Source organism: Aquila chrysaetos, chromosome 26 (assembly GCF_900496995.4).
Source record: "Aquila chrysaetos chrysaetos chromosome 26, bAquChr1.4, whole genome shotgun sequence".
NCBI classification, from domain to species: Eukaryota; Metazoa; Chordata; class Aves; order Accipitriformes; family Accipitridae; genus Aquila; species Aquila chrysaetos.
This window is the reverse complement of record NC_044029.1, coordinates 14636232-14663517: the sequence shown is the minus strand read 5'-3', so window position 1 is coordinate 14663517 and position 27286 is coordinate 14636232. Positions and strand designations below refer to the sequence as shown.

At 42.7% G+C, this 27286-nt stretch overlaps 1 protein-coding gene across 4 annotated transcripts in view; it reads right to left on the bottom strand.

Moving 5' to 3' along the window:
* Positions 1-27286, bottom strand: part of PTPRR (protein tyrosine phosphatase receptor type R) — a 154757-nt gene that overhangs the window by 50481 nt on the left and 76990 nt on the right. For 3 of the 4 annotated variants that reach the window (XM_030003009.2, XM_030003012.2, XM_030003011.2), the window contains 3 exons: positions 24673-24828; positions 16840-16950; positions 9277-9539 (listed from right to left, as the gene is read on the bottom strand). In XM_030003009.2, the coding sequence (XP_029858869.1) occupies positions 9277-9539; positions 16840-16950; positions 24673-24828 (530 nt within the window). The remainder of the gene's footprint in view (positions 1-9276; positions 9540-16839; positions 16951-24672; positions 24829-27286) is intronic. The other variant, XM_030003010.2, reaches the window with a different exon arrangement.

The window sequence follows — 27286 nt, the reverse complement described above, 5'->3', positions numbered from 1 at the left end:
CGATATATTTGGTTGTATTGGAGCATTCAAGTTTAGCTAATGTGCATCTCCTCGCTTTCCCAGATGTCCCACTCTGCCTGCACATTAGGACAGCCGGCAAAGCGGTCACAGAAACCCTGCCTGCGAGGGTCGACCACAGAAACGAAGCGGAGGCAGAGAGGAGCCGAGGAAATCAGCCACTGGAAAGCTGCGTTGGAGTTTCACCCTCTGACCAAACGGCGCTTAAAAACCCAAACCCGCTGCTGGACAAGACAAGGGGATTACTCACACATCTCAAATTACTCATGTGCCCAGGGCAACAATGACTCGTCTGATCCTAGGCCTGAGAGTCATTTAAATATTAACATGGATATTTCCCCTCGGTTTCTTGTGCCGTGCGTTACTTTTCAAAAGATCGGCTGGACGAATCACTGCAAAACCACCAAAACTGTCTACCAGATGGCGGCCACTGATTAATTTGTCTCAACTTAAGCCAAAAAGGAAGAAAATGCGATGGGTGGAGCAGTAAAGACAAGCACAATCAACATCCGACCAAACAGGGTTTCCTGTCACCTTGGGAACGACACTGATTGGCACCGCGGTTTCCTGTGTACAAGCTAAAACCAGTAGCAACTGGAGTAACAAGAATAAACGCCAGATAAGAGACCTGGGAATACAATAAAATTATTACAAAATTCCTGACTAAACCTCACAAGACGGTAAAGGCAAAACCAAGGGTAGGCATGCGTTGTGTGCTAAACGGAACACTCCCCAGCATCTCAGAGAAGAGGACTACGAAGCTGCACCAGAAGAATTTCTCCAAACGAGGGTGGGTTAATTTGCCTGAATTATCCACTCCCAGAAAAGAATGTCACGTGCTTTGAAGAGCTTTTAGTTCTTTGCAAGAGGAGAAAAAAGGGATGTGGGACAATTTAAAGCAGAGATGGAGCTAGGAGTGGTAGCCCACCGTCTGCCCACGCTAATCTGAAGGAATTTGCAAGAGGTTCTAGAGACACAGGGAAACGGACCATGGGTGTAAGTTTGGGCGATGGTACATAGTTATTTGCATCTATTTATTTAGATCATAACTCCCACAGAGTTTTGCTTCAAAGAGCTCTAACCACAACCAAAACACCTTCTCACCCAGCCAGGAGTCAAATAGTTAAAATATGGTTTTTAAAGGGTCTTTGTTAGGCTGGTGCCTGAGTTCACTTCCCCTCCAGAGAAAGGGGACAATTCACATTCCTGCCCTCTTCCTACACTGCAGATAAGCAAAGACGTCTGTAATGGGTTGGACAGAACAGACGTTTGTGCAACTCAGGGGTCCAGCGCTTGCAAAAAGTTTTCAGAGTGACTGCGCACGAACAGAGACGTCGTTACACAAATGCAAGTTGGAGGAAAAGCATTATTCTCTCTCTAGTCATGAATCCAAACCAGACCTCTCGGGCACCGAGCAGGAGACCCTCAGCGCTGGACCCCACTTCACGTTCGCCGTTCCTTACTCCCACCTCGGTAGCCCAGGTTTTCAGCCCTCGCCCTTACCCAAGGTGCGGGTGCCAGCAGTCCTGGTGTGCCCTTCGAGGTAGTTGAGGTGGCCCGAGGAGGAGGAGGGATGCCAGGGTGCCAGGCTGCGGGCACAGCCTGCGCTGAAAGGAGCGTTACTAAAAGGCACAGCCCATGAGCGGCTGCCCGCAGTCAGGACTGCTGCCCTCACGGCAGCTGCTGCACCAGCTGCGCGCTTCTTCGCGTGCAAGCTGCACCTACAAAAAGAAATTAAACAGCGCCAGGAAACAATCCCAGGCACTGAAACTCGGTGATCGATACTGCTACGTTTCAAGCCTCGCAGCCCCGGCTTGGTTTTAGCCTTCGCCAACAAGAGTGCTCCAGAGCAATTCACTGGCACGGTCTGGGAACCAGCACATGCACAAACCGTTCCTAGTAGGCCGTCTGCATCCAGCCCCCGCTCTTTTGGAGGTAAAGGGAGCTTGGCAGTATGGACACTAATGAACCTCTGCTAGCTGGCCTCGGTGCAATAAGAGTTTCTGGGTGTATTGAAGTTATTAGTGCATCTTACAGACCAGGACAGAATACAGCTGAGAGGTCTGCCAAATGAGAGAAATGCATTTTCAGGGTCCTTCAGAAAGTGGTTTGTTTTTTTATCGTATTCTCCCACTCTTCTTAAAGGATGTGGACAAATAGTAGCGTGTAGGACTTTTACTGTACTTCATGTTAAGGTTCTCATCTTTGCTACGTCTCTTCAGAGGGACGCGCCAGCCAGCCGGTCTCACTCCAGTGGTTAGCAGTGCGGCCGGAGGAGGTTTACATGCCACATCCATCCAAAGTGCTCTAATGAGTCAGTGGCAGAGACGGACCGGAGCACAAAAATTCCTGCCTACCACCTCAAACTCAGTTTACTGGTCCCTGGTGCTTTGCAAATTCCTTCTGATAGGATATCACCGTAAAATCGTTCTCCAGCTAGTACTTCGATGTTGGCACATAGCTGTGCTTTGAACAATTACACTGACATTTTCCTGAAAACAATCCCTAGGATTTAAATTAAGAATGCAGAAAGCATATTCAGCTCCACACAATAGGGTAAATTTATCCTCCAAATCTATGCAAAGCTAGTATATTTTAGCCAGGAAATTCAAGGCCCCTTCCTGTAAATATATTAAGTTCCCATGCTTGTGTCATAAACTACAAAAACTGGCATGTTTACAGTAGTCCAACTGCAAGGTGCTACCCTCTGAGCATTACTTGAAATGATTACTCACAATGGACGGTTTTGTATAAAGATAACAGATCAGCAACACCATAACTATATTTGCAGCAACTGTGCTCTGTGATCTAAAACTCAGAACAGAACCAGAGAGAATTGTTGGAAATTTTTCTCATCTATTAGAGCGGAGATTTGGTTTAATAGTGATATCCTGAGATGCAGCTGCCGTTATATTAACGAAGCAAAGAGCACATCAGGTTTTTTACCCCGGTTCCAACATTTCTTACGAGTTTTTATTTGGTATACAGTATTGTTAAGATAATGATTCATTTTAACGGATACTGCTTTACTAACACCAGGAGAATAGGTATTATAGTTAGTGTTTGTGATCCACAGCATTTGTCATTCTAATGGCAATTGACAGGGCACAGAAATTGTATAGGTGACCGGAACAATAGTTTAATTTGTGTGTCTATGAAGAATAACTAATAAAAGAGAATAGTTATCAATACTAACACAGGAATTTTCTTCCACCTCCAAATTGAAGCCCAAACTGTTCACAATTTTCTCTGTAAAGATGTCAAATACAAGTTGTTTCTGAGGAAGGACGCCAAAGGCAGAGAACAATAATTGCTCTCATTTTTTGTGTGACTGTATGTGTGAGTACCTCTTGCTAATCCATTCCTGATTCAAACTTTATCTTTTGGCCGTGAGTTCCACAGACTACTATGGGTTATCCGAATACATTTTTTTAAATTATTTAAAAATACATTGCCTTTCTTTTCCATCAGAATATCTCTTTTTCTCATCTTATAAGGAAGTGGACAGAGGTGAGCATTTAGCAGCTTTATAACACACATTATTTTAACTTTTATTTCATGATACTTACAGTGAGCTATACTCTTACTTCTTAGAACTGGAGAAAAGAATTCTGCTGTCAATTTACAGGCTTCTTCAAGATGCTAAGAGAAATCCTACTGGTTACAGTCTACTAACCGTGGCATAGGGTTTTTATAGTATTGCTGTGCTTTGGGGGGAAAAGTAACATCACACATGGTTCTCACAATCAGAGTTCAAGCCAAGATTCGGTCCTATCTGTTATGTTCGTAGGGAGTTACACTTGACATTGATTTAGGTGATTTTCCCCCTACTGTTCTCTATTCTGATGCCTACAGATTTTCTCTAGAGGTTGGAGACTTGGTTGCACAGCATATATTGCATGATGTCAGTGAGCAGCCCTCTCCCCTCCAGTTTTGCTCACGCTGGTGTTGCCTGCCTTCCCTTTCACAGAGTATCATCTGTTTTCCTGTGTTCCAGCAGCGCTTCCATACCGTTACAGAATTCTTTTATTTCACATTTAAAAAATATTTTATTATTTCACTTATCTGCCAGGTTTTTGCTCTATTTGCCAAACTTCTTTCCTATTATATTCTCCACTCTCTTGTATTTATTGCATAGAAAAAAAAATTAGCACGAAGCACATGTAAAATGTTACTTGGTCTGAATGAGAGTCCTGCATGCCCCTAGCATCCTGATTTGTGAGCATGAGGAGCTCTCCCTTTTAGACAGAATTTCCAATGAATATGTAACAGACTGAGAAAACATAGTGCTGCGATTTTTCCCACTGATCATTTAGAAGGTTTAGGTCTTTGTGGCTAGGATGGAATACAAAAGCTTGAGAAGACTTTCCAAAGCACTGTTTGTTTTTTAACATACAGAGTAGAAAAGCTATTTTCCACATTTTCTTTTCTTCCATGTACTTTTGCATGCTAGATAGGGAGTAACTTATTTGAACAAAACAGTATATTGTGCACTAGTCAGTTGACATACAGTTGTCCTAGTCACAAATAATACTGGAACTAAAACTCACAGCAGCAGTGGCTGGAGGAAAAGTAAATCCAGTTGTAAAACAAGTAAATACTGTACTGGTGTGGTAGCTTTTATATTTATATTTATATTTATATTTATATTTATATTTATATTTATATCCCCACCATACTTGTGTTTTAAAAACTTACTGCTCGTACTAAGAATTTTCAACGCTTGACATGTCAGAATGACATTTAAAACATCACATCCCACTTCACCAGATTCTGATTTTGGCTGGGACCATTTATATCAAGATGAATTTTTGGCCAACCAGCAGAATAAAAGGAAGCCTTACCCTGCTGAAGGAAAATCCTATCTATCTTATTTGTATAGACCTATAAAAGCCTAAGTAGAAAAATAAACACTGATGCAATACTCGTGGATATGCTCACAGAAGAGAAAAGGATCATTTACGTCCTAAATTCAGGCATTGGCACTCTGATATTGTGACAGTTCATCACTGAAGACACCCACGGCAGAACATTAGCTCTCCCGCTCCTTTGGTCAGTAGCGGCACTGTGTGGGTTGCCGATGGAGAAGGTCTTTGCTGCAAAGGAGCAGCAGTTGTGAAAACACCAGAAGAGAGCAACTTTGAAGCATTCTGTACTGAACGATCCGGAGGATGCCAGGAGGCTCTGAAGACGGCCATTCACCTGCCTGCCCCAGCATCTATCACTTCAGGACATGGTTTAGTGGGCATGGCGGTGTTGGGTTGACGGTTGGACTCGATGATCTTAAAGGTCTTTTCCAACCTAAACGATTCTATGATTCTATGGTTGATTGTAACAGAAAGGGGTCAGTGCTTCTTTGTTCTAACAGCCCTCTCACCTCCATACCTGTCGGTCCTTTCTCCACTCTTGGCCACCACCGCTCCATCCCTTCCCCAGCCACACGCCACCCATGGGCGCACGTCCCCGACCAGTATCCAGGAAAATAACTCGCCTCCCGGTGCCACTGGGCCAGTCACCATCCTGACTACGTGACCACCTTCCCTCCTCCGAGAGCTACAGCCAAAGAATAAAAAATGCAGATGCCACCTCGCCGCCAGATGTGAGGGGGTTTGGGGGGGTGGCAGTGCCACCTGCCAGCTCTCGATGTCACCCACCCTGCACCCAGACCCCCTCCCAACTGCATTCAGCAAGGCACCAAGCACTGGGGCGTGTACTGTCACAGAAAAATCATCTGCGGCGTTCTACACGTGTGATAGCGCAAATGGTGCCTAATCTGCTGGGGGAGCTGTGTCTTAGGGAAAGAGCTGACTAAGAGCCTTTCCCGACATGCAGAAACAAACGTATGTGGACTTGGCTCTGGTATTCAGAAGCAAAATACATTTTAAGAAGCTGGACAAACTCCCAGAAACATTTTGATCTATGGGCGGTTGTCGATTAACAATTTGTCTGCCTCTGTACCAGCCTGTCGTGGTTTAACCCCAGCCGGTAGTTAAGCCCCACGCTGCCACTTCCTTGGTCCCCCCCCGAAGTGGGATGGGGGAGACAATAAGAAAAAAAAGTAAAACTTGTGGGTTGAGATAAAGACAGTTTAACAGGACAGAAAAGGAAGGGAACAACAACAACAACAACAACAACAACAACAATAATAATAATAATAAAATATACAAAACAAGTGATGCACAATGCAATTGCTCACCACTCGCCAACTGATGCCCAGTTAGTTCCTGAGCAGCGATCTCCCCCCAGGCCAACTCCCCCCAGTTTATATACTGGGCATGACGTCACATGGTATGGAATAACCCTGTGGCCAGTTGGAGTCAGCTGTCCTGGCTGTGTCCCCTCCCAACTCCTTGTGCCCCTCCAGCCTTCTTGCTGGCTGGGCATGAGAAGCTGAAAAACCCTTGACTTGGTATAATCACTACTGAGCAACAACTGAAAACATCAGTGTGTTATCGACATTCTTCTCACACTAAATCCAAAACATGACACTATACCAGCTACTAGAAAGAAAATTAACTCTATCCCAGCTGAAACCAGGACACAGCCAATGCTATTCCTACTGAAAATGGAAAGGTCCAGAGGACCAGATGCTGATGTGGTGCTTTGTGAAAACTCAGGTCCACTGTATTTTTGCATTTAGGTGTGCTCCTCAAAGCAGCACCTAGTGTGCAGAGCTGGAGAGGCAGGCATCATCCGCCTTTCTGTCCCATCCTTCAGAGATACTGCCACAAACTTCTCATCTCGACGGCTAGGCACAGTGGTTGGCTCACTCTCTGGTTTGGCCCATGGTCCATCGATTTCTCTTTGAAGAGATACCGTTTGGGCTGGATCATATGAGGCATTTCATGACTGTGGATCACACTTAAGGAATCAAACCAGGGAGTCTCGATAGTTAGAAAATACTGCTCAGGAACCACTGTCAAGCCACCTGGCCAAAGGAATCTCGACGCTAAGTTTGTCAAGGAGTTCCCATATCCACACTAGCCTGCCAAGAGCTTCTTCCCCTGGCAGAAACCAAAATCTGGGTAGCAAACATTACTGAGTGGGTGCCCCTGAGCTGTGGCTACGGGCAGGAGGGGACCTCCAGGCTTGATCCAACTCCGCACTGACAGAAAAAGGGCTGCGAGCAGACTGTTCTGTGCACAGCGTGCTGCTTGCAGGGTGCAGACCCATGCTGTGAGGTCCACGGCTCCCGTGTTGCACGAGGATGGCCCAAGGTTGCCTAGTGCAAGGTTGTTGTGGGGCAGAAAGGTGGAGAGGGGTTTTAAACTGTCCACATACCTGGTCATTGGATGATGTCTGAGGCAAAATGTGTTGCTGCAGTATTACTTTTTGCCTCCAATGCTTCTGTGTGTGTCAAAATGTGTGAAAATTTGTTCATAGTACAAGGTATAGTAAATAAAAACGAAATATATACAAAAATAGCTGCTTATTTCAGAGGAAGAGAAGACAACCTATTCCCTAAAGTTCTCCCCCTCACATCCCCAGACCTCCATATCACTGAGCTTGAAAGAAACTTAAATCACCATTTCTTAGAAGTGGGCTTGGGCCAATAAAATGTAACTGTGTTAAACATGACAAAAAGAACTGCAGAATGGGATGTTATCACAATTGTTTTCACTTTTTCGCAATGGCCTATTGGTGTTCTTTTACATTAGAAACTGAAGTGCTAAGTTCCTTCAACTTCTTTTTCCTTAGTAAAAAGCTGAAATGCCTGGTTTATTTGATCAAACATCAGGTTTAGTTTCCTCTTTGTATCTCAGCTCTCCATTTTGACACATCTGACCCAGAACTTTCTCCTTCCAAAGGATGAAATTTGGTTTAGGAGTATTAAATGCTGAGTTCCTATCTGTGGTGGTGGAAGGTAAGATTCTAGATCAATAGTTTTTATTTTCTTTGTCTGAGCAATGGAAAAATTTCTTCCCCAGTCCTTAAGTATAAACTCCCTCCACAAATTCCTTCACCCTAATCCCTCTCAACTATTACATATGCTATGTTAGGTACTAGGTATTATAAACTAGCTATGTGATCCCCATGCTCATGTGCTCTACATCTAGGGCCTTGTGGAATGAGAGCAACTATCAAAATGTACTTACTTGTTTCCTCCATTCCTTATTTTTTTAGCTGCAGTGACACTACCACCTATTTTATGACAGCTCTGCCTGTCATAAGATGCTGAAAAAAGATGCTGAAAGCATCTTTTACTCATGGAAGAATCAATCCCCCTCCCTTAGCTCTGTCTGTGGCTCATATAGCCATTGATAAAATCTCTGTCATTGAAATCCCACGGTTCAAGCTGAATCAGGGTTACTGCTCAACTCTGAGAGTCCTCACAGATGAGGCTCCATTTGGTCTCCTTTTCATTCTGATTTCCCCATCATATCTGCGTGGCGTCTGTTCTCTCATTTACCGTCTGTGCCGGGGTAGAAGAGTTCAGTTGCACGGCTGCATGCTACGTTAGTTATTCAGAGCACTGATGCTTTATGAAAGCGGCCTGCAGCCATCAGGCAAGAAAATTATATAGGTTTCTAGCAGAGGAGAGACAGATGTCAGTGTGCATTCTCCTGTGGGAAGAATAACTAGTTTTATAAAAAGAGCACTGGCCCAGTTTTTGAAAGGCAGAATGAGTGGCAAGGTTTGGTGACCAAGTATTTCTGAGTTGCTGCACACAAGGGTCGGTTTCATTACTAATCACTTATTTATCTTTTTTGTAAAGCCTGTAGACCTTATGACTGTATCCCGATCATCATGGGAAGCTGGATTTAAGAAGAAAAATTATCTAAAGGTGATAAAGGAAACATGGTATGAGATTGGTAAATGCAGTCAGTTGGTATAAATATTTCTTCCTTCTGAGTTTCCCATGTGCTATGGACTCCCTGACAATGAGAATGTCCTTTGCTGGCGAAACATAACCAGCCCTTGTGCCCTCTGCCAGGAACTCCAGGATCAAAAAAGGCAAAAATCAATGGAAAATGAAAAATTATTTCTTTGGAGTAATTGTTGGGAAGTGGAAGAAACAAATTAGCAAAAAGAATTCCAGTACTGCAGTTAATCTCAGCCCAAACTTCTGGACCTTTGCTCATATGAAAAGGAAAGGAGAGAATACCCATGAGGTAGATATTAACACACCAAAATCCCACTTCTCAGGTGTCTGTACAGCCAAGTCTCCCATTCATTGACAGAAGTGACACATATGAAATCATGCAGTGTGAGTATAACAAACAGAATAAATGCTGAACGCGCCGGGCGCCATCCTACCTTTCCTGGAGCCCCACAGGTTTCATTCTGAAAGGAGACGGACTGGCACACAGAGGAGGTTTGAGCTCAGGAACACACTGGCCTTGAGGGTCCACTACAACATTGACAACCTTTGGAGCCTGTTCAGGCTGGACCATGCTGTTGGTGGTCTTATACTCGGACTGAGATGTCTGCAGGGGAAGGGGCGAGAGGTGGATCTCCTGCTTCTTTTCCTTCTCTTGTCTCAGTGACAACTGGATCTTCTCCTTTAGTCTGTACAGAACCTACAGAAATAAAGAGGAAAGCCCAATATCAAGTCCCTGGTAAACAAGGCAAGGAACGTATCACAAATGCTGGATAAGACTGCTATACGTGGCTTTCATTCCTAGAAGGTAAGCCACAAGTTGTGTTACTCGGCGTTTCCCACAACAGGATAAATATTTCCATTACATAAACCACAGTGTGTACACGTGGGCAGCAGGGATTTTAACAGTTCTCATTGTGAGCCAGTAATTATTTGTAATACCATCAGTTGTATTATTAAAGGGGTAAATAACATAGAATGGAAAACAGTTACAAAAGACACTGTGAAGAAGGAAATACTGATAAATAGAGTAATTGTAGAAAAAAAATGTAAGAATTTTAACACAAGAGAGACAATGGCACAAAATAAAATAGATGCTCATGATATATCCAGGTACGTCTCTTAATTATAGCAGCCTCAATTTGTTTTAGAGCAGATGTTCTTAAAAGCTGTTACTCATTTTGCATGGAGCTGATGGTTGAACAGAGCAACTTTACTAGGCCACCTTTGTAATGGTAGGCTGCTGCTACTCTGAAATACTCCTCAGGATAAGGATATCCCTCAATTTCCTCAGAGAAACATAACCTGTTCTGGAATAAATCTGATGTGATGCACGGCCTATGAAGCTATTTAGAACATCCGTTCAGAAAAGTGTGTTTTACAATTACCAAGACACTGGCATCTGAACATACTGTAATGCCAAGATTCTCTGCCCACCTATTGCTTACGAACTTGGATGTCAGGTATCTGCAGCAAAAGCTTTTCAGAAGTTATACTGATCCTCTTGCACCCAACTCCACACTGACATTGCTGTACACCGGCTTGGCGAGGGCTGACGGGCAGTGTGTGCTCAGCAATGTCACTCCAGAGGAACCTGTGTTATGCCTATTTAACACATCTTCTCTCTCTTGAGAGGAATGCAAAAAACACTTTCTGAGCCGTACGTGTGCCATTTTCAAAATGTGCCTTACAACCTATGAAACTTAGGAGAATTACTATTGTGGGTACTGTGTGTGGAGGTGGGTGAAAGGCACTTACACAGCTTTTTGAAAGTGTCTGCAGACACCCTTATACCTTCTACTCTGCTTTATCGGTTGCTGTAAAACATTCGAATTGAACCCTGGTTTGCAAAGCCATAAAGACAAAGCCTAGACCAAAGCATTTTTCCCCTGCAAGTCAGAAGCTCTTTGACAGCTGTTGCCCCGCTAGCACCGCATAAAGATCTATCACTCCCCAGCTTTCCAGTGAAGACTGGGTATATCTGATGGGTTTGTTTTTTCAAGGATTAGCATTAGAGGTTTAGCTGGGAACTGACCTAATGTCATTAGCAATACACCCATTAAACAAGACTTAGCTACGTAAACCATCTGTTCATTCACAAGAGTTTAGAATTAAATTGCATGGATAAGATAAGCTGCTCCTTGCCATCATTCTGCAGAAAAACACCAGCCCTACTGTGAAGCAAGGACACAGGTATCAGTAAAGATAAAACAGAGGCTTGCAATATTTTAACCCTCTTTTCCTCCAGTGATTGCTTTGGTCTCATTTGTTTCTGGTAACCCACAGATACACAGCTCAAACATTCACTGTCATGACAGTGTTAACCTCACCTTCTTGTCACTGATATATTTTGACATAGTTTTGTCCCTTGGAGATGCAGGGAATTATTTTTTTGACTTTCAAAAACCTGGACGAGTATTATTTCATGTCCTTTTTAATACTCTATTATTAGACCCTAGGAAAAAAGATAGCCTGCCACCAGCAGAAGCTGAAAAAAAGCTAAAGAACCACAACTGATCTAAGAGCTAATACACTTTCCTCAGAAAGCGTGGTCAGGGCCATCATGTTTTTAATGAATTCCAGGTGAAAGTCAAACAAACAGAAATGGCCAAAAAGACAGTGATCAACCCAATCACCAAGCTCTGCAAAGGGAACAACTTAGTCGTACTCATATTTCAAATCAGTTTAAACACATCTGTCAGTATGGATGGAAACAGATATGAAGCCCTTAAATTAGGAAAAGTTTTACTGATACCCCCGAAGATTCATTGTGAGGATAATCAAGAGGCATGGAGCAACTGAGCAACATGAAGCACTATTTTCCAGGACACACAAGGCAGGACACCTGTAATATTTTCATATATTAAGCCTAGGGTTCAAAGCCACAGTCCAAAAGAAAAATAACTCTTCCTTCTACCTCCTCTTTGACTGAGCTTATATGCAAGAATGACAGGGTGCTGACAGCATGACATTACCTCTTTATATTTCTGCTCAGATTTCTGCAAAGGAAAGCTGAGATGTTACACCCTAGTTTGGCCAGTACCTCCTACCTACCTGTCCTGGGTCTGGCTGGGATAGTGTTAATTTTCTTCCTAGTGGCTGGTACAGTGTGTTTTGGATTTAGTGTGAGGCTAATGTTGATAACACACTGATGTTGTAGTTGTTGCTAAGTAGCGCTTATCCTAAGTTCAGGATTTTTCAGTTTCCCATGCTCTGCCAGCGAGCAGGGGCACAAGAAGCTGGGAGGGAGCACGGCCAGGAGAGCTGACCCAAACCGGCCAAAGGGATAGTCCACACCATGTGACGTCGTGCCCAGTATATAAACTGGGGGGAGTTGGCCGGGAGGGGCCGATCGCTGCTCGGGCATCGGTCAGCGGGTGGTGAGCAATTGCATTGTGCATCACTTGGGGTTTTCTTGTTCATTCTTTATTTATTTATTTATTTTATTTTATTATATTATATTCCTTTTCTTTACTACTATTATTATTATTATTCTATTTTATTAGTAGTAGTATTAAATTTTATTTTACTTTATTTATTAAATTGCTCTTATCTCAACCCCCAAGTTTTACTTTTTTTCCAATTCTCCTCACCCCACTCGGGTGGGTTGGGGAGAGTGAGTGAGCAGCTGCGTGGTGCCTAGTTCCTGGCTGGGCTTAAACCACGACACTACCCATTCAAAATACCAGTGGAAACTGCTTTTATTCATCTTCAGAGATCGACAGGAAATCCCAATGAGATAACTGTGTCTCCAGAACAAAGATCTTGGCAATGGTTATGTGGAGCAGCGATAGGAAAACTCATCTGCCTAGAGATATTTAGGTCACCCAGGACTGTATAGTAAAATCTCCCAGAAACCATGGAAATTAAGATAGTTCACTCTAATTAAAAGCGTTCTCTCTAACAAATACTTACCAACGTGTGTGAGGCTGTGTGTGTATCTCTGGATGAGCAGAATAATCATACATGTGTATACATGAGAAGAATTGGCTAACAAAATTTCCCTCAAACCCTGAGGGAGGGATGAAAGAACAGAAATATGACAGGTGTTAGTCGTGTTGTTTGACGCATTACTGGGAAGCATTTGGATACCGTGATTTGAACGCACTATAAAAAGTTCTATAGAAGCAGAATAAAAGAATTCAGACAATCTAGGGCTGGTTTATAGACAAACCCCTTAATTTCAAGTTGGCTTAAGCACTCTTGCAGTATGATAAAAATACATACTGTTAATTTTGATTTAAATCTTAAACTGGCAGAAGTTGAAGTTGATAGGCCGATATTAGTTAGTTGTACATATTCCATAATCAAAGTGCTTTCAGAAGTCCTGCACCACTTTATGAATCCTGAAACTCGTAAGTTTAAGAACAAGAGATAGGTCATGTGAAAATTTGATGCTGGAATGCATTTTTTGTTATTCAATATCCTTCTTGTTAAAGAAATTCCAAAATACAATCATGAAGCTGAAAAAATATTTATCATTTAAGTAACTATCTCCCCAAAACATCAAATAACTGTTCATAACGCATAAAACACTGGAGACAGTAGTAAAAATTTAGAACCTCACAATTTGGTGACAAGGCAAAATTCATGGAATCATAAATTCATAGAATAGTTTGAGTCGGAAAGGACCTTTAAAGATCACCAAGTCCAACCCCCCTGCTGTAAGCAGGGACATCTTTCACAGGTCAGGTTGCTCAAAGTTCATGTCTTTAATTATTTTAAATCAAAAAAATCCTACTTTTTGATTTTTTTTTGGTGGGAAAAAGAAAAACATTTAGGAAACCCTCTTATCACAACTAGCTACAAATATTTCATAATCTGAAGGTGATACTTCCAGATGACTCAAGAGATAGTTATACATACATATTTAAAAAAAAAAAAAAAGGATATGCAAACATACTGGTTTATTAAAACAGGCAAAATTAGTAAGAAATATGATAGCAAATAATTTAACCCACTGTCAAATATTGTGTTATTTAGTAAATTTGGTGATGGCTCAGTTATTTCTCTAGCTATGTAAAATAAAAAATAGAGACCTGTTTTACACAAAGGAGTGCTAAAAATATTTATTCTTACTTAGCACTTTGCTTGCCAAACTTGATAAATGATGTACAGTGTTCCCAGTGGAAGTGAGCCCATGGTCAGCCTGTGATGAGGGTAGCACCGAGCTGTGTGTTGGCTTCCACATACAATGAATCGCTCCTGGGATGCAAGAGGTTCCCATACCACGACAACAAGGACTAGCTGAGTAAATACCTAAAATGACCTCAGATGTACAATTTACAAGTCCGAATTTAGCGCGTGTGCTGCTGTCTTACGCTCTTTAGCAATACTCTGCACTGTAGATTTTTATGTATAGAGGCCAGATATTCGTTAAATTCCAGGAAGCATGAAGAAGCCTAAAAGCTGTTAATGCACAGTGTGCTCTCAGCGCAGGGAAGCATCATGATTTGTAAAACCCAATTAAGAGACAAGGCTGCACGTTTTACAATTTCTGTAAGAAATGACACAGAACAAAGCAGTAACACTGACAATTCAGCTGTCTTACACGGAGCACGGCTGATCATCATGATCATCACTTAAAGTATTTTCTGCTCCACACTTTAAAGGACACTTCCAAGTCATCTATAGATGCAGGCTAAGCTTTCTGCTTTTGGACCCTCTAACCTGCAAATAACTACCTATGGACAAATGGGTGCCTACCCTGGAGCTTTAAAAAAGAGGCTGCCTTTTGGGGCTCTCATGGTTGCTACAGCCAAAGCTCCTTAGGACGAGCCCTAACGCCTTACGCCAAAGCTGAATGGTCTGATAGGCTGCAATGGCTGAATCTGAAATACTGAATTCCTACTTCTCATAAATCTGCCGCTCTGACACACATAAAGTGGGATGAAAAACAGTGTGAGCCGTTTGTTAGCTTTATAGATTGCACATACTCCGTGTATCAGCAGGTCCTGGCAAAATCTGAGACAGTGTCCGTTTACACAGCCTACACACGTAAAGCACAAGTAAAGGTACGGGTTGGACCTGGGAGAGGACCAAAAAGGGAATGCCTGTAGAAAAGACCACAGCATCACAGTAAACCCATCTGGAAGGGAGTTCGAGGAGTCTACCAGTATTCACCTCTGCCCTAACTCCAGATCAGCTACACCCAACCTATTCCTGACAGATGTCTAGTGACCCATGCAATAACAAAGTTCTTTCTAATGAGTCAGCCATACCACCCTTTCAAAAAATGTGTTTCTTGTCCTATCCCCAGTGGAGAAAGTATTATCTTCTTCCTTACCACAGCCTTTGAAATATTTCCATGTTTGAGAACTATCATGTTTCTCCTTGCTCTCCTTTTCTCTGTCATAAATAAACTAAGTTATTTCATGTCTTCTGTATCTCTGATCACTCTTGTATCTCATCCATACTATAATTGCCTGACATTTTTCGCAAGTGTGGTACCCAAAAGAGACCACAGAGGATGAGTAAGACACGATACTATAACCAAATTATTACCAGAGCCAAGCTGAATGCAGATCTTAGAGTACATATCCTCATTTTACATCCCAGGGCAAGTGTATTTTTTGGAACAATGCGATGTTACTCATTTAATTCAGTATGTGCTCTGCGGTACTGCTGGAACCTTTCCTACAGAACTGTTGCTTTGCCACGTATTTCCTACATTGTATTGATGCACAATTAGAGCTCCTGTCCCTGCCAAGCAGCATTGTTACTTCCCATCTTTTCTCCAGCACCTTAAGAATATTTTCAGTTCTGATACTGTCCTCCACAATGCTTACAAATCCCAATACCATCTACGCATTCCAAATAATTAATGAAAATATTGTGCAGTACCAGGACAAGGACAGACAGCATTTTCTATACCCTTCCAGTTAAACAGTCAGCAATGACCAAAATGTCTGCTTCTCCGAAGTAAAAAGTTTGAGTAAAAGTTAGTACTTCTAGAGGTGCCCTCCTATTTTTGAGTGAGATGGCGTGGAGAAATGGAGATGACTAGGAAGTAGAAATCATATAAAGCAACGATTTTTGTGAGAAAATTAAGCGCTTTTCAAATCTTAGGGAGACTTCAAAATCTTAAATAAGATTTTGTTATAAATATGATTGTTTATTAATATCTTCGGTTTAAACATTCTTTCCACCTTAAGGTTGTAAGTGGGAAATCCATCTCAGTTAAAGAAAATTAAATGTGTTTGAAAGAAAAATATCTCAAAAGACTCCAAGATACTATGTGTTCATAAATGCTGAGAATTGTCATAGAATTCAGTAAACCCTTCTATTTATGCACCGCAGAAGAAATACACAATTCAGAGAAGGAAAACATGTGAGATGCAACACTGGAAAAAATGCAAAAATTACCCTGTGGAAGTCAGTGGTGTTGCAGTGTTGTTCATCTTCTGTGTGACCCTTGCACATCTCATATTCAGCATATTATAAGTATGTCTAATGCCCAGAAACCTGGCCACCGACCTCATACAACATGAATGGCAAAGTTGTTCAAAAATGTGATCACTCCTTTATGTACTTACTAGTTATTTCAGTTTAAAATCTGTATATTCGATATGTGAATACCGACACACACTCTAACAACTGTGCATTGACAATATTGTATCGATGTGGTGTTGTTTTTACTATCCAATAAAACTGAAATACGGGCAGCTAACGTGACTTCAGGGATCTTGGGACCTTAGTAAGAAGGTCGAGAAGTCATCACTCAAGTCACTATACAGTAACTCTGCAGATTTAAGAGCCCATTATTTATTTCTTCAGCTTCCTCCTAGTTACAGTCTTCAATTGGACTCAAAATATATCAAGAAATGCGGTTCTTCAAAGTTTGGCTTCACAGCATTATGAGAGTGACCAACTCTTACCTTGTAGCTGAGTCTTTAATAGCTTTGAGAAAACACCTCTCACGTAAAGAATGCGTGACTATCCTTCAGACTGAGAAAAGCATGAAGTAAAGAACAGCAAAAAAAGGTAAAAAGGAAACTTACCATTAAACAAGTTACTAGAATGACAAAGATGCTGAGAAATATGACAACCGCGTAAAATCCTTCTTTGCTCCAGATTTTGTCAGCTTCATGCTGGCCTTGCAAAACATTTTTCTTTTTTAAGCAATAAAACAGAAAGAGGAAGAGAAAAAAAGTTACACAGTAGCGTGCGCAGATTAAACAGCTCTCGTCAGGCATTAATCACCCTCCTCAGTTTTGTCACAACCCACATTCCACACTACACGGCACTCGCTTCGAACGCCGCTGTTCGCATACCCACCTCGGCCAGGCACCCCACCTGCGCTCTGCGCGCCTGCGTGCGACCCGGGGGTCCTAACGCCACGCGAGATGACCCAAACCCTCCTCCGCGGCTGCTGAGATAATCGCTCCTCCAGCGGGAGTCGCGGGGCGGTCGAAGGTAATAAGCAAGCGAGACCCGCGCTCGTTCTTGGAAACTCCCCGGCTCGCGGGGGGAAAGGGCAGCGCTCCAGCCAGGGCTGCGGGAACCCCTCGCCCTGCCTCTTTCCTCCCAGCGCCCACGCACCGGCCTCGGGGCTCTCTACACTTGACACAGGAGCAAAGAGCAGGTGACTTGCCGGTTCGCCTCTGTGAGCCGGGAAGCCCCTGACACCGTCACCTTTAGAGTACACACGCGCACACACGCGTGCATACGTAAAAAGTTCCGGTTATGCTGAAAGTAATCTCGTTATCCATCTATCTATAATTCTGATTATGCTTAAAGTAATCTCATTATCTTTGGGTTCCTGCTGATAGTACATTTCTGAAACAGCTGTGCACACTAAAATTTCCAGCACTGCTGGGGAACTCCTGGGGATTATGAAATAATAGTAATTGTAAAAGCATTTATTTTTGGCTTTATTGCAGCGTGGGGACTTGGTTGGGCTATTAAATTACCAGAATTTCACTATGTTTCCAAATAGAGATTTGGTAGTAGAAACAGGGTACACGTACCCTCAGTCTAACTGCAACATATTATTTAGAATAAAGCATGTCATCTTGTGTTTCCGCGACTGCAGGTCAGTAGACATTGCTCTCCCAATTTTCAGCTACTTGCTTTTCTTTTCTCAATTGTGTATTTACTCAGACTGAGTAAAACCGACTTTCTTAAATTCTGGTTTCCACCACAAATGTTCAAGGTCTTGGTGTTTCCCTTTTGCTGAAATTCCCTAATGGCTTTAATTAAATCTCTCATTTAACTAGTGAGTTGTCTTCCCATCCAAGCTGGCCTTTTTTACTCTCTGGGGACGTTGTGTAAGAGGACTGGGAGTTTTCCACAGAGGAAAGAGTTCCTCCATTTAAAGATGAGTGGCTGCTCACCAGACCTGTGTAACTGCAAGGACGCTCTAGCACTTTACATGGGTACTTCATGCTCCAAAGTCCGCTTAGCCACCCATTAGCCTGCTCTTTTGAACAGTTAATACATCAAGCAAACTCCTCGTGTCCATCAGTCTCCCAAACGTAAAAAGTCCTGATGAAGTTGAATGCATGGGGAAAAGCTTGCTGAGGAGGAGGAGATCATGGCCTGGGGAAGAGAAGACAAGCTGCCAAAAACCTGCTCCATGCTGGATCCCAACATAGTTTTCATGGTCCTCCTTTCAGCACAGGTTTGTGCCCCGCTTGCTTTGAAAAGGGCCAGGAAAATGCAGATTCAAGTCAGTGTAGATCCAAGACAATTCACAGATCACACTGCCACAAAACGCAAACATTTAGAGAAGGATTTGGTAGTATGGTTAATTTATAGAGACTTGCTTGCTAAAATAAATCCACATATATAATTGCAAGTTGACTGCTTTAGAACTGAAAGCATAATGAAGAAGAGTTTTCTTTGGAAGTCATAGCTCTAGGGACCAGAATGGAAATCCTTTACCTCCTTCTTCTAAACTACAGAAACAGACCTTGTAAAATTAGTGTATTTGTATGTGTGTGCGTAATCACACAGTGTTTCATGATCTGGGCTTAAAAGTATTGCAGATATTGACAGTTTAACAAGGTTTATAAGTGTCAGTCTGGTGTTAAGTGAGCAACTTAAAAAACAGGGCTTTCAAAGATAAGCTGGAAATCTTGCCAGATATTTCTGCAAAAACTGTTCCTAGACGTATTCAAACAGTGTTGCCACTCTAACGGGCTGCAGCCCTCCGTGCAATCTGCTGCCTCAGCACAGCAAGGTTATTCTGCCGTGCTCACGGCACAGGACTCGGGTCCCAGTACTGGCTCAGAGCCCGAATCTGCAGCTGCTCCACGCTCAGGACCGCTCCTGTTGAGATCCATGGGAATCCCACGGCGGCAGCAGCAGCTGCAGCTCTGGCCCATTAGCTATAAACTAAGTGTTTGACCCTGGGTGGGTTACCTGATGGCTTTCCAGTGTTTCAGATCTCTCAGGAGGAAATCTAGATAAAAAGCAGGAGCTGAAGGAGAATCGGCCGTGCTGACCTTTTGTGAGGAAATGGGGGGGGTTTGTACCTCTTCGCTGAAAGGACAAATACGTTAAAAAGTAAATGAAGATCTAATAGGAATTTTTGACTCAATGGGTGCAAGTCTTAAATTAAGTGTAATTCATTAGTGTCACAAAACTTTTAAAATATTTTATAACAGACATTGTATACATAACTGAGTCTAAGAGAATTAATCTCCATGATGTCTGTCTAATGGTACATGTGTTCAGGATGCGTCTTTCCCTGATTTGTCTTTCTAAAAATAAAGTTCAAAGAATATCAACAAATGCTGTAAAAAGGGTCAAAAAATGTATGCCACAATTTAAACATATCTGACACACCATTTTGAAACACTTTAGTAGTACCTTCACCTAACCAAGGAAATCTCTCCCTCAGATCTAACTGCAGGACAGGAGAATCATTGCTTAAGCTGCTCCCTAATGACAGGAGAGGCTGTGACCCACAGTAACTGAGTCATTTCACACCCACGATAAGGAATTGCCTTCTGAAACGTCAGTGCTGCTCATTCAGAACTTTGTTCCTTGGTCTGGGAGAACTGATAAGAGGGATGGCAACTGCCACGCTCACTACAAATTGTTGACGCCCAGGAAACAAGCTCGCAGGATGGCCGAATGCTAGGGAAGAAGCAAAAAAGAGAGGACTTCTGTCCACGACCATGGGCAATGAGTGTCCTGCAAGGAGATGTGCTGCATCTTAATTGACTGATGTTCCTCCGCATTTCTCTCACTCAGTTGGGAACCTTTTCCTGCCTGAGAATCCACTAAGACTTTCAGATAGTTTTGGAGGAGTGGGAATGTACCACTGCCACCAGAGGGAAGGAAGATAAACTCAAACTAAGCTGCAAAAAGCCACAGCTGATAAAGGCAGGGGGATACCAGAGCAGGTGGGATGGCACGGGAGTTCCAGTAGCTCAGGCACTATCAGGTCCCAGAGCAAACCTGGCTACAGGGAGAAAGGCTCATCATCATGGACATCACCAAGAGCATCATCCCCCAGTGTTTGACTCCATTCCCTAAGGAGTCTCCACAATCAGGTAAGTCATTCAGGCAGAATTAGGCAGGTTAATTGAAACAGTTTAAGTTCAGCATAATTCAAGGTGGGGAAGAATCGATGTATTCTTAACAATCCCGTGCTATCGCTAACCTTACCGGCGCAGGTATCTGCTTTGCTCTGAACTGGAACAAATGTGTTTAGAAAAATGATTTTTTATAAACTTTCTTTTAAAAAAAAGACATTAAAAATCCTCTCTGGCCTTTCTGGTCTTATTATGGAAAACTAGTGGATTATTTCTACAAACAAGTAAAATAAGCAGCCAGCTTTCGATAATACCAAGAGAGACACTGACCTGAAGAAGTCACTGTAAAATCTGTGACTGAAAGATCCTGCCAAGGTATCGGGACCTGCCAGGAAAGGTAAGTCTTCACTGGAAAATAGGTGGATTTGCAAGCTGGGTCAGTTAACCCCAATTAGTTCCTTGGGCTGAAACACTAATGAAAGCACAGCAAGCTGTAGTTCTGAGCACAGAGGAAAGCTTACACAGAGCTGGGGATTGAACTTCAGATGAAAAAGGGTTCATCGAAGTTCACGCTGAGTTGCTTTGTTTTTTTCTGCTATTTTAACTATGTTAGCTAAGCCAGGTTAGGAAAGTCTGCCAAGAAATCACTTCCACCCCCAGCGAAAACATGCAGGAACGTGGGTGACCTCTCAGACTCCCAGGACACCGGATTATAGCCACTTAGCATCTCCCAGGACCAAGCCTCCCCAAAGACTCTACCTTACACGCACGTGCGATAAAGTGGTGTGATTTCATGTCAAAGCTGGCCGGTCTGCAGGGCTCTGGTCCCTGCTGCGGTGCTCTGGGTGCACCCGTGCAGGTGTAACGCTGCCTCTGCCTTGCCTGATCACAGGAGCACGTCCTTGTGCTCTGCTTTGTTCCCGGGTGCTTCTGTCGGTCCAGGCTGTTGTAATTTCTAAGCTATTGGTTTTGATCACTTGTCCCTACAATGACTTACGGTTTCTTTAGGCTTTAAGTGCATGATTGCTTCCTTTGATTTCTTCTCTAAGAAGTTAATATCACACACTTCAAAGGCAACCAACAGAAGCCTTGTGCAAGGAGGCTGTAACGGTACCTTTTGGGATGGCGTAATTTTGGCATGAACTCTGGAAATTTCTCCTTTAGTGCCACATTTCCCAGCTGGCAGTTAGCTTATCTCTCAAAAGACAGTAACCTTTAATTTACTTAGAGTAACTTCAGTTATTTTTGTCATTCAAAACCACCTCAAGTTCTCTTCTACTCTACTAAGCTCTGAAATCCAGCAGTATTTTCTTTTTTTGTCTGAGCACAATTTGAAGACATTAGGAAGTCAGGATTCCCCCACCATAATAAATGGATGGCCTGAGTCATTGAATTTAGTCCCACCACCAATTTGGTAGTTTGTTCTGGGGAAGGCTGCTCCTGGCCCTGATACACACCATGGAGCAGAACACAATCCTCAATCCCACTTCAGACACAAACTTTAGACCATAATAAATGCTGCAACTACAATAGGCCACTGGAAGAGAAAGGACATGCGGTAGGTATTGCCATTGCCCTGGATGCCTGAAAAGGCACTGACTCCATTAAATTAAATCTCCACATTCCCAGAGGTACTTATCCCGTTCTACACCAGGAAGCAAAGGACTTTAGTGGTTCCTACAGCAAAGGCATACAGGGAACCTGTTCTTTCAGCTAGTGCAGAATAAGAAACTAGGATATGAATTTTGAGATAGGCAATTGAATTGAAAATGTATCAATCCATGATTAATGCATCAGCAGATGTGAACTGGCAAATTATTACTGCAATGAATGGAAATGTAGGTCCAGTCACCGACACCCACTGAGACTTTTGCTGTCTGTAGTACCGCATGGGCTGAGACGTTAAGCAGAAAGCTTCAGTTTTCCACTTGGGTTTTCCTACATAATCTTGGTAAAGTTTCTCAGGACAGAGTAATCTGCCCCACCATTAACCCTCTACAGCTGGGGGTCTAGTTTAAGCTAAGCCTTGATAGAAAGAGGCAACCAAGCAGTCCCAGGAGAGGTATCTCAGAGGTGGGATGAACTGCCTGCTGAACGTATCTCTTCCTCCCTGTTTACTGCAGAGAGAGCCAGTAGACTTTCAAGCCTTTGGCAGCTCATACTGAAATAGGCAGCTAAAAAAGGAGAAAAATTCCAGCCCTAACACCTCTGTGTCAGCCACCCACCTAGAAAGATGCAGATAGTGCTTCCTTTCTGTGCAGATACACTGATAGTGCACATACAATACTGGTTGTGAAACATTCAGACGTTTTGGTGGAAGAGTGTACAATTTATTAGCTCATGATTTAATTAGGATTGATAGCTCAGGAATACACACACACAATAGGTAAAATAATGTGTCAAAGCTATGTAAAGCTTTTTATAACTATATCTTCCTTCAAAGGTTTGCCTGTTTTGATTTTCTTTGCTGTTACTTTGTTTAGCACGATTTGTTCTTAAAGCAAGTTGAGAAAGGAGTAAATAACTGGTTAGTAGCTGAGAGTAAGCTGAAAGTAAAGATTATATGACATTGTCTTTTAGCTGCTGTTTTCTGTGAAGTCTTAAACATGTAAACAATTTACTGAGATCCAGAAGGAATACTTATTAGTGTAAAGCTACATGATTTTTTCAGGATCAAGGCCTTAGCTTTTTAATATTAATACAATCTCTTGTTTCTCCAACAGTATTAGGAGGAGTTAGAGTCTGCACAACTTTCATTCTAATAGTCCTTTTCTAAATAATTCCATCTGCTTGTCTACATTTTTTTTCCAGAGAGAAAATTCAAATATCTGAGCACTCCAGATTATTGAAATGTATCTAACTTAAGATGAGATTTTGAGTTCAGTGCTGTGGTTTTTTCCAGCATCTCTTCCTAGCTTGATGACATTTCTCCATTCATCTATTATTCATATATGTTCTTGTCCCATGTCTACCTGAAGTATTATCTGCAACTGAAGTACTTGGAAAAGATAATTGCATCTATCACAACCGTCAGACGCATATGCTTCAGTAACAAAGGAAATTCTGACCTAAAGGAAGCTTAGCTCAGGTCACTGATGGGTGATATAAAGACCTGATTTCATGTTTGGACAGCACTGCTTGGCTTTGTTTTGTATTAGAACAGCTAAAACCTGAAAATCTGCTCATTTTCATAGTGGCAGGCTGCTGTAGTACAGCATGTAAAATTGCATTAAACTGGCCTTGTTTTCATATTTCATTTTTTGTACCAAAGACATCTTCCAGATTCTTAAACAGAGTTAGAATACTTAAAATGAGCAAAAGCATTTCTAATCAGTAGAAATACAGGTGACCATAACAGCCAGCACTAACTCAGCAATGGCTCAAACATAGGTTTGGATGTAAAAAAAAAAGGAAGTCTTTACCCATAGGGGGAAACACAGCTCATCAGAACCTGTCCTTTTTTTCCACTTTTTTGGACATAGACATCTCCTCTGTCAAAATGTGAGCTTCCATGGAAAATGCTAATTCTTGATAACATGTTTGAAGTTATTTGGACCTCACACTGAATTCTGAGGGTCTTTATATGTAGGTAAGGGCTTCTAAGACACTAAATAAAATGCAATGTGATGTGACCATGTCCGTGAGCTCAGTGATTTCCTTTCCAAAAGGCCTTTGCTTTTTTTCATTTGCTGTGCATAGTTCAAGCGGTCAGCCCAGAATTAGATGTCCATCTCACTGGTCATGTCTGGGACACTGTGGAGATGGCAGTGCGGTCTCTGCTTTGAAATAGATTCCCCCCCCAAAATGGATGTAGTCATACAAATAATAGCTACAGGTTTTATTTTTGCCCTCTTTTTGGAGCAGGTTAAACAAATGAAATCTCTCACTTCTCCTGAGAATAGAGAGAAGCATGAGTACAACGTACAAATTCAGTTTTTCAAAATCATGTCCCACAGAAGTTACACAGGTAGTAATGCTCACACCTGACATCTGCATTTCATTTATCTCTCTACTGAAATTGTTATACCTGCCGACCCGCACTAACAGACCAAAAGTTCTTGGGCCCACTTTCTTTAAGGCGACTGATGGGTGCTTAGGATCTAAACTCTGATTTCCATGGTAGCCCACCTGTGTGATGAGAACCTGGATATTAATGTTCAAATAGCCTAATGAAGCACTATTAAAGTAATTTAACAGGGCTAGCTGTATAATTGCCTTATAGGAGTAATACCATCTTAGCTTATACATTTTCCGCCTCATGCTTGAGAACCTCAGCCTGAAAACTACCAGGGATGTAATAACTGCCTAATCTGTAACAAACTACAGCTTAGAAAATTGATAACCAACCTCAGGAGAGACCTCCGTTATTCCAAACTGGGATAAACTCTGATGCAAAATGTTGATATTAAGGGAACGCAGCACTTCTTCAGATGGAAGCGCCTCAGAAATTCCTGGCTTTCTGTTCAGTGGGGACACAAACAGTTCCACACAGTTCTTCTTCCCCTAGGAAAATAAAAAAATGCAGAATCATAGGAAGGGTCTGAGATTAGATAATCTCTGCTGTCTATAGACTGTAAGTATAATTCCAAAACCAAAAGCATGGAATATAAAGGCTGCAACCTGCTCTGTGAGGAGAGTATACCTGTTCCCTGACTCCTTAAATCCCAGCTGACTGCTCAAGAAAATGCAAATACCATACGTGGGCATGTGTGCTTTGTCTCATTCACTATTGGCAAGGTACCCTCTTCCTGAGTCTAGTACCATCAAACAAGACAGGTCAATGTACATGGCGAGGGGAGGAGCCGTGGGATGGGGACAAGGGCAAGTGCCAGCAAGGATTTTAGTAGATAAGTTCACATGATCTGAGCTGAAATGCAGCCCTGCTTTAGAAAGCGGTCCGTAAACAGGAATGCTTAGTATAATGCGGTGGTATTTTGGCACTGCTTTCTAATCCCATGTCAACACATTGCAGACACACCACAATGAAGTATAAAGTCCTTTTAGCCAACTGCAGTGCAACTCCTTAAAATGGCACAACAAAATGAAAGGACCAGAAAAGTTTTGTTTACATTTAATGGGTAAGCTGAGAATGCCTACTCTCCCCTACATTAGTTCCTGCCTTGGTGTCTTTGATGCAGTCCTGGTAGCCCAAAGGGTGCTGTATTAGAAATGTCAATGATGCTCGATCTGTCGCAAGGCAGGAAAAGGACAGACTGCCAGAGGTTTCCTCTGGTTGTGACAGACTAGAACAGCACCTGAGACCAGCGCTCCAGACAGTGCTGGTGTCCAAACAGGGTGTGGGAACCCGGGTTCCCCAGGGCTACGGCCAGCTTAGCTGAGGCTGTGGTGTCGAGTCCAGAGCTGGGGGGTTCCACACGTGCAAGGTACGCATGGAGCTACTACCGGCATTGCTGCCTGAGCAGGCAAGAACCTCACCGGTCATCGTTACAGGATGGGAGAGATCAGTTCAAACTGGGATAATCCTGATTTCCCCCACCTCCTTCCCCTCACCTCAAATGTGCATTATTATCTTTACTGAAGTGAGGAAAACGACATCTTTTGCTATTCTTAATAGATGCGGTTTCACATTCAGAAGTAAAGCTGCACAGAAAGGGGCACTTTCAAACGTGTTTACCTTAAATCTGCCCTCTGTGCTCTCACGTGTGCCGCTGGTCCATCTGCTCAATAAGATTGGTAAGGACATTGGCTACTGGTGGGACTGGGCATTTTTCAGTGGGACTATAAGCAGTGAACACAGACCTACGGGTCTGGAGCATCAATTCAAGGTGAAGACTTTTGTCAAGCTGAAGAAGCTGATTTGAGGCTGCTCTCCTACTTGGTCTCTGGCGTGGGTAGGTGGCTGGTTCGGGGTGTAGGTGGCAGGCACAAGGCAAGGCTTGGTGGGGACGCAGCATCCCCAGCGTTCCGTGCCTCCTCTGTTTAGAAGTTCTTCTGCCCCTTAAAAGGCCTTTATGGGAGGAGGATTTACCAGAAAGGTTAAGGAGACGCTGGAAATGCCCAGTGAGTATTTCCTGGCACACTATGTGTTGTTCTATGTAAGAGGCTCGCTGGCCCTCCGCTCTCCCTGTGCCCAACCACATCCTGGCTGCTGGGCTCCTGATCATTTCTACGAACTGCTCACGTGGGAGGGAGTCAGCTTACCTCACTTCAGTCATCTAAACCACCTCCAAAGTCAGCGGAGAGGGACCGGCGTCTCTAGAGAATGATTTAATCCATCCTAAAATAATTGGGATCTCAATGCCTCTCCTCCTCCAGTTACCCTTCTCTCTATTGCTTTTACAGGAGCCTAGATGAGTAGCTTAGACTAGGCTGAAGTGAGGTGAGATGAATTTTGATGTGCCCTGCTTGCTTGCCAGCACTCTGCATGGGAGGAACTGTCTCATGTTAGAAGGATGCAAACTGGGAACAAAGTCTCCTAAGATATATTTTTCCTCCTTGTGAATTTTGACTGTGTGTGATTTTTAGAGCAAATAGGGCAAACGTTTCCTTTCTTTCTTATATCACTAAAATATTAACTCATAGCAGACTTTTACAGATGTTGAGAAGACTAATTAATTAATAGTACTTACTGTACTCTGAGCTATATGCAGCTGCAAAATGACATTACCTCTTCCCTTAGATCACAAATGAGAGGAGAAAGGGAAAAGCTATGGAGCGAGGAGGAAAATAAACGGCATAATTCTTCTGCTAAGTTACATAATTTCCACAGAACATAGTAAGAAAGCTATTGAGTGACTTAGTATGTTGAAATACACATCCCAAACTCTGGAACATTTCTCATTTAATTGTGCTTTTCTCTGACTATGTCTTTCAACCTTTCATTCTGGTTAATGCAGGGGGCAAAGGAGATTTAGCATCACTTGTCACAAATGAGTGACATCCCTGGTGAACATAAAAAGGGCTGCACTGCATTCCTATTGATCTTTTCTGCTGTACTTCT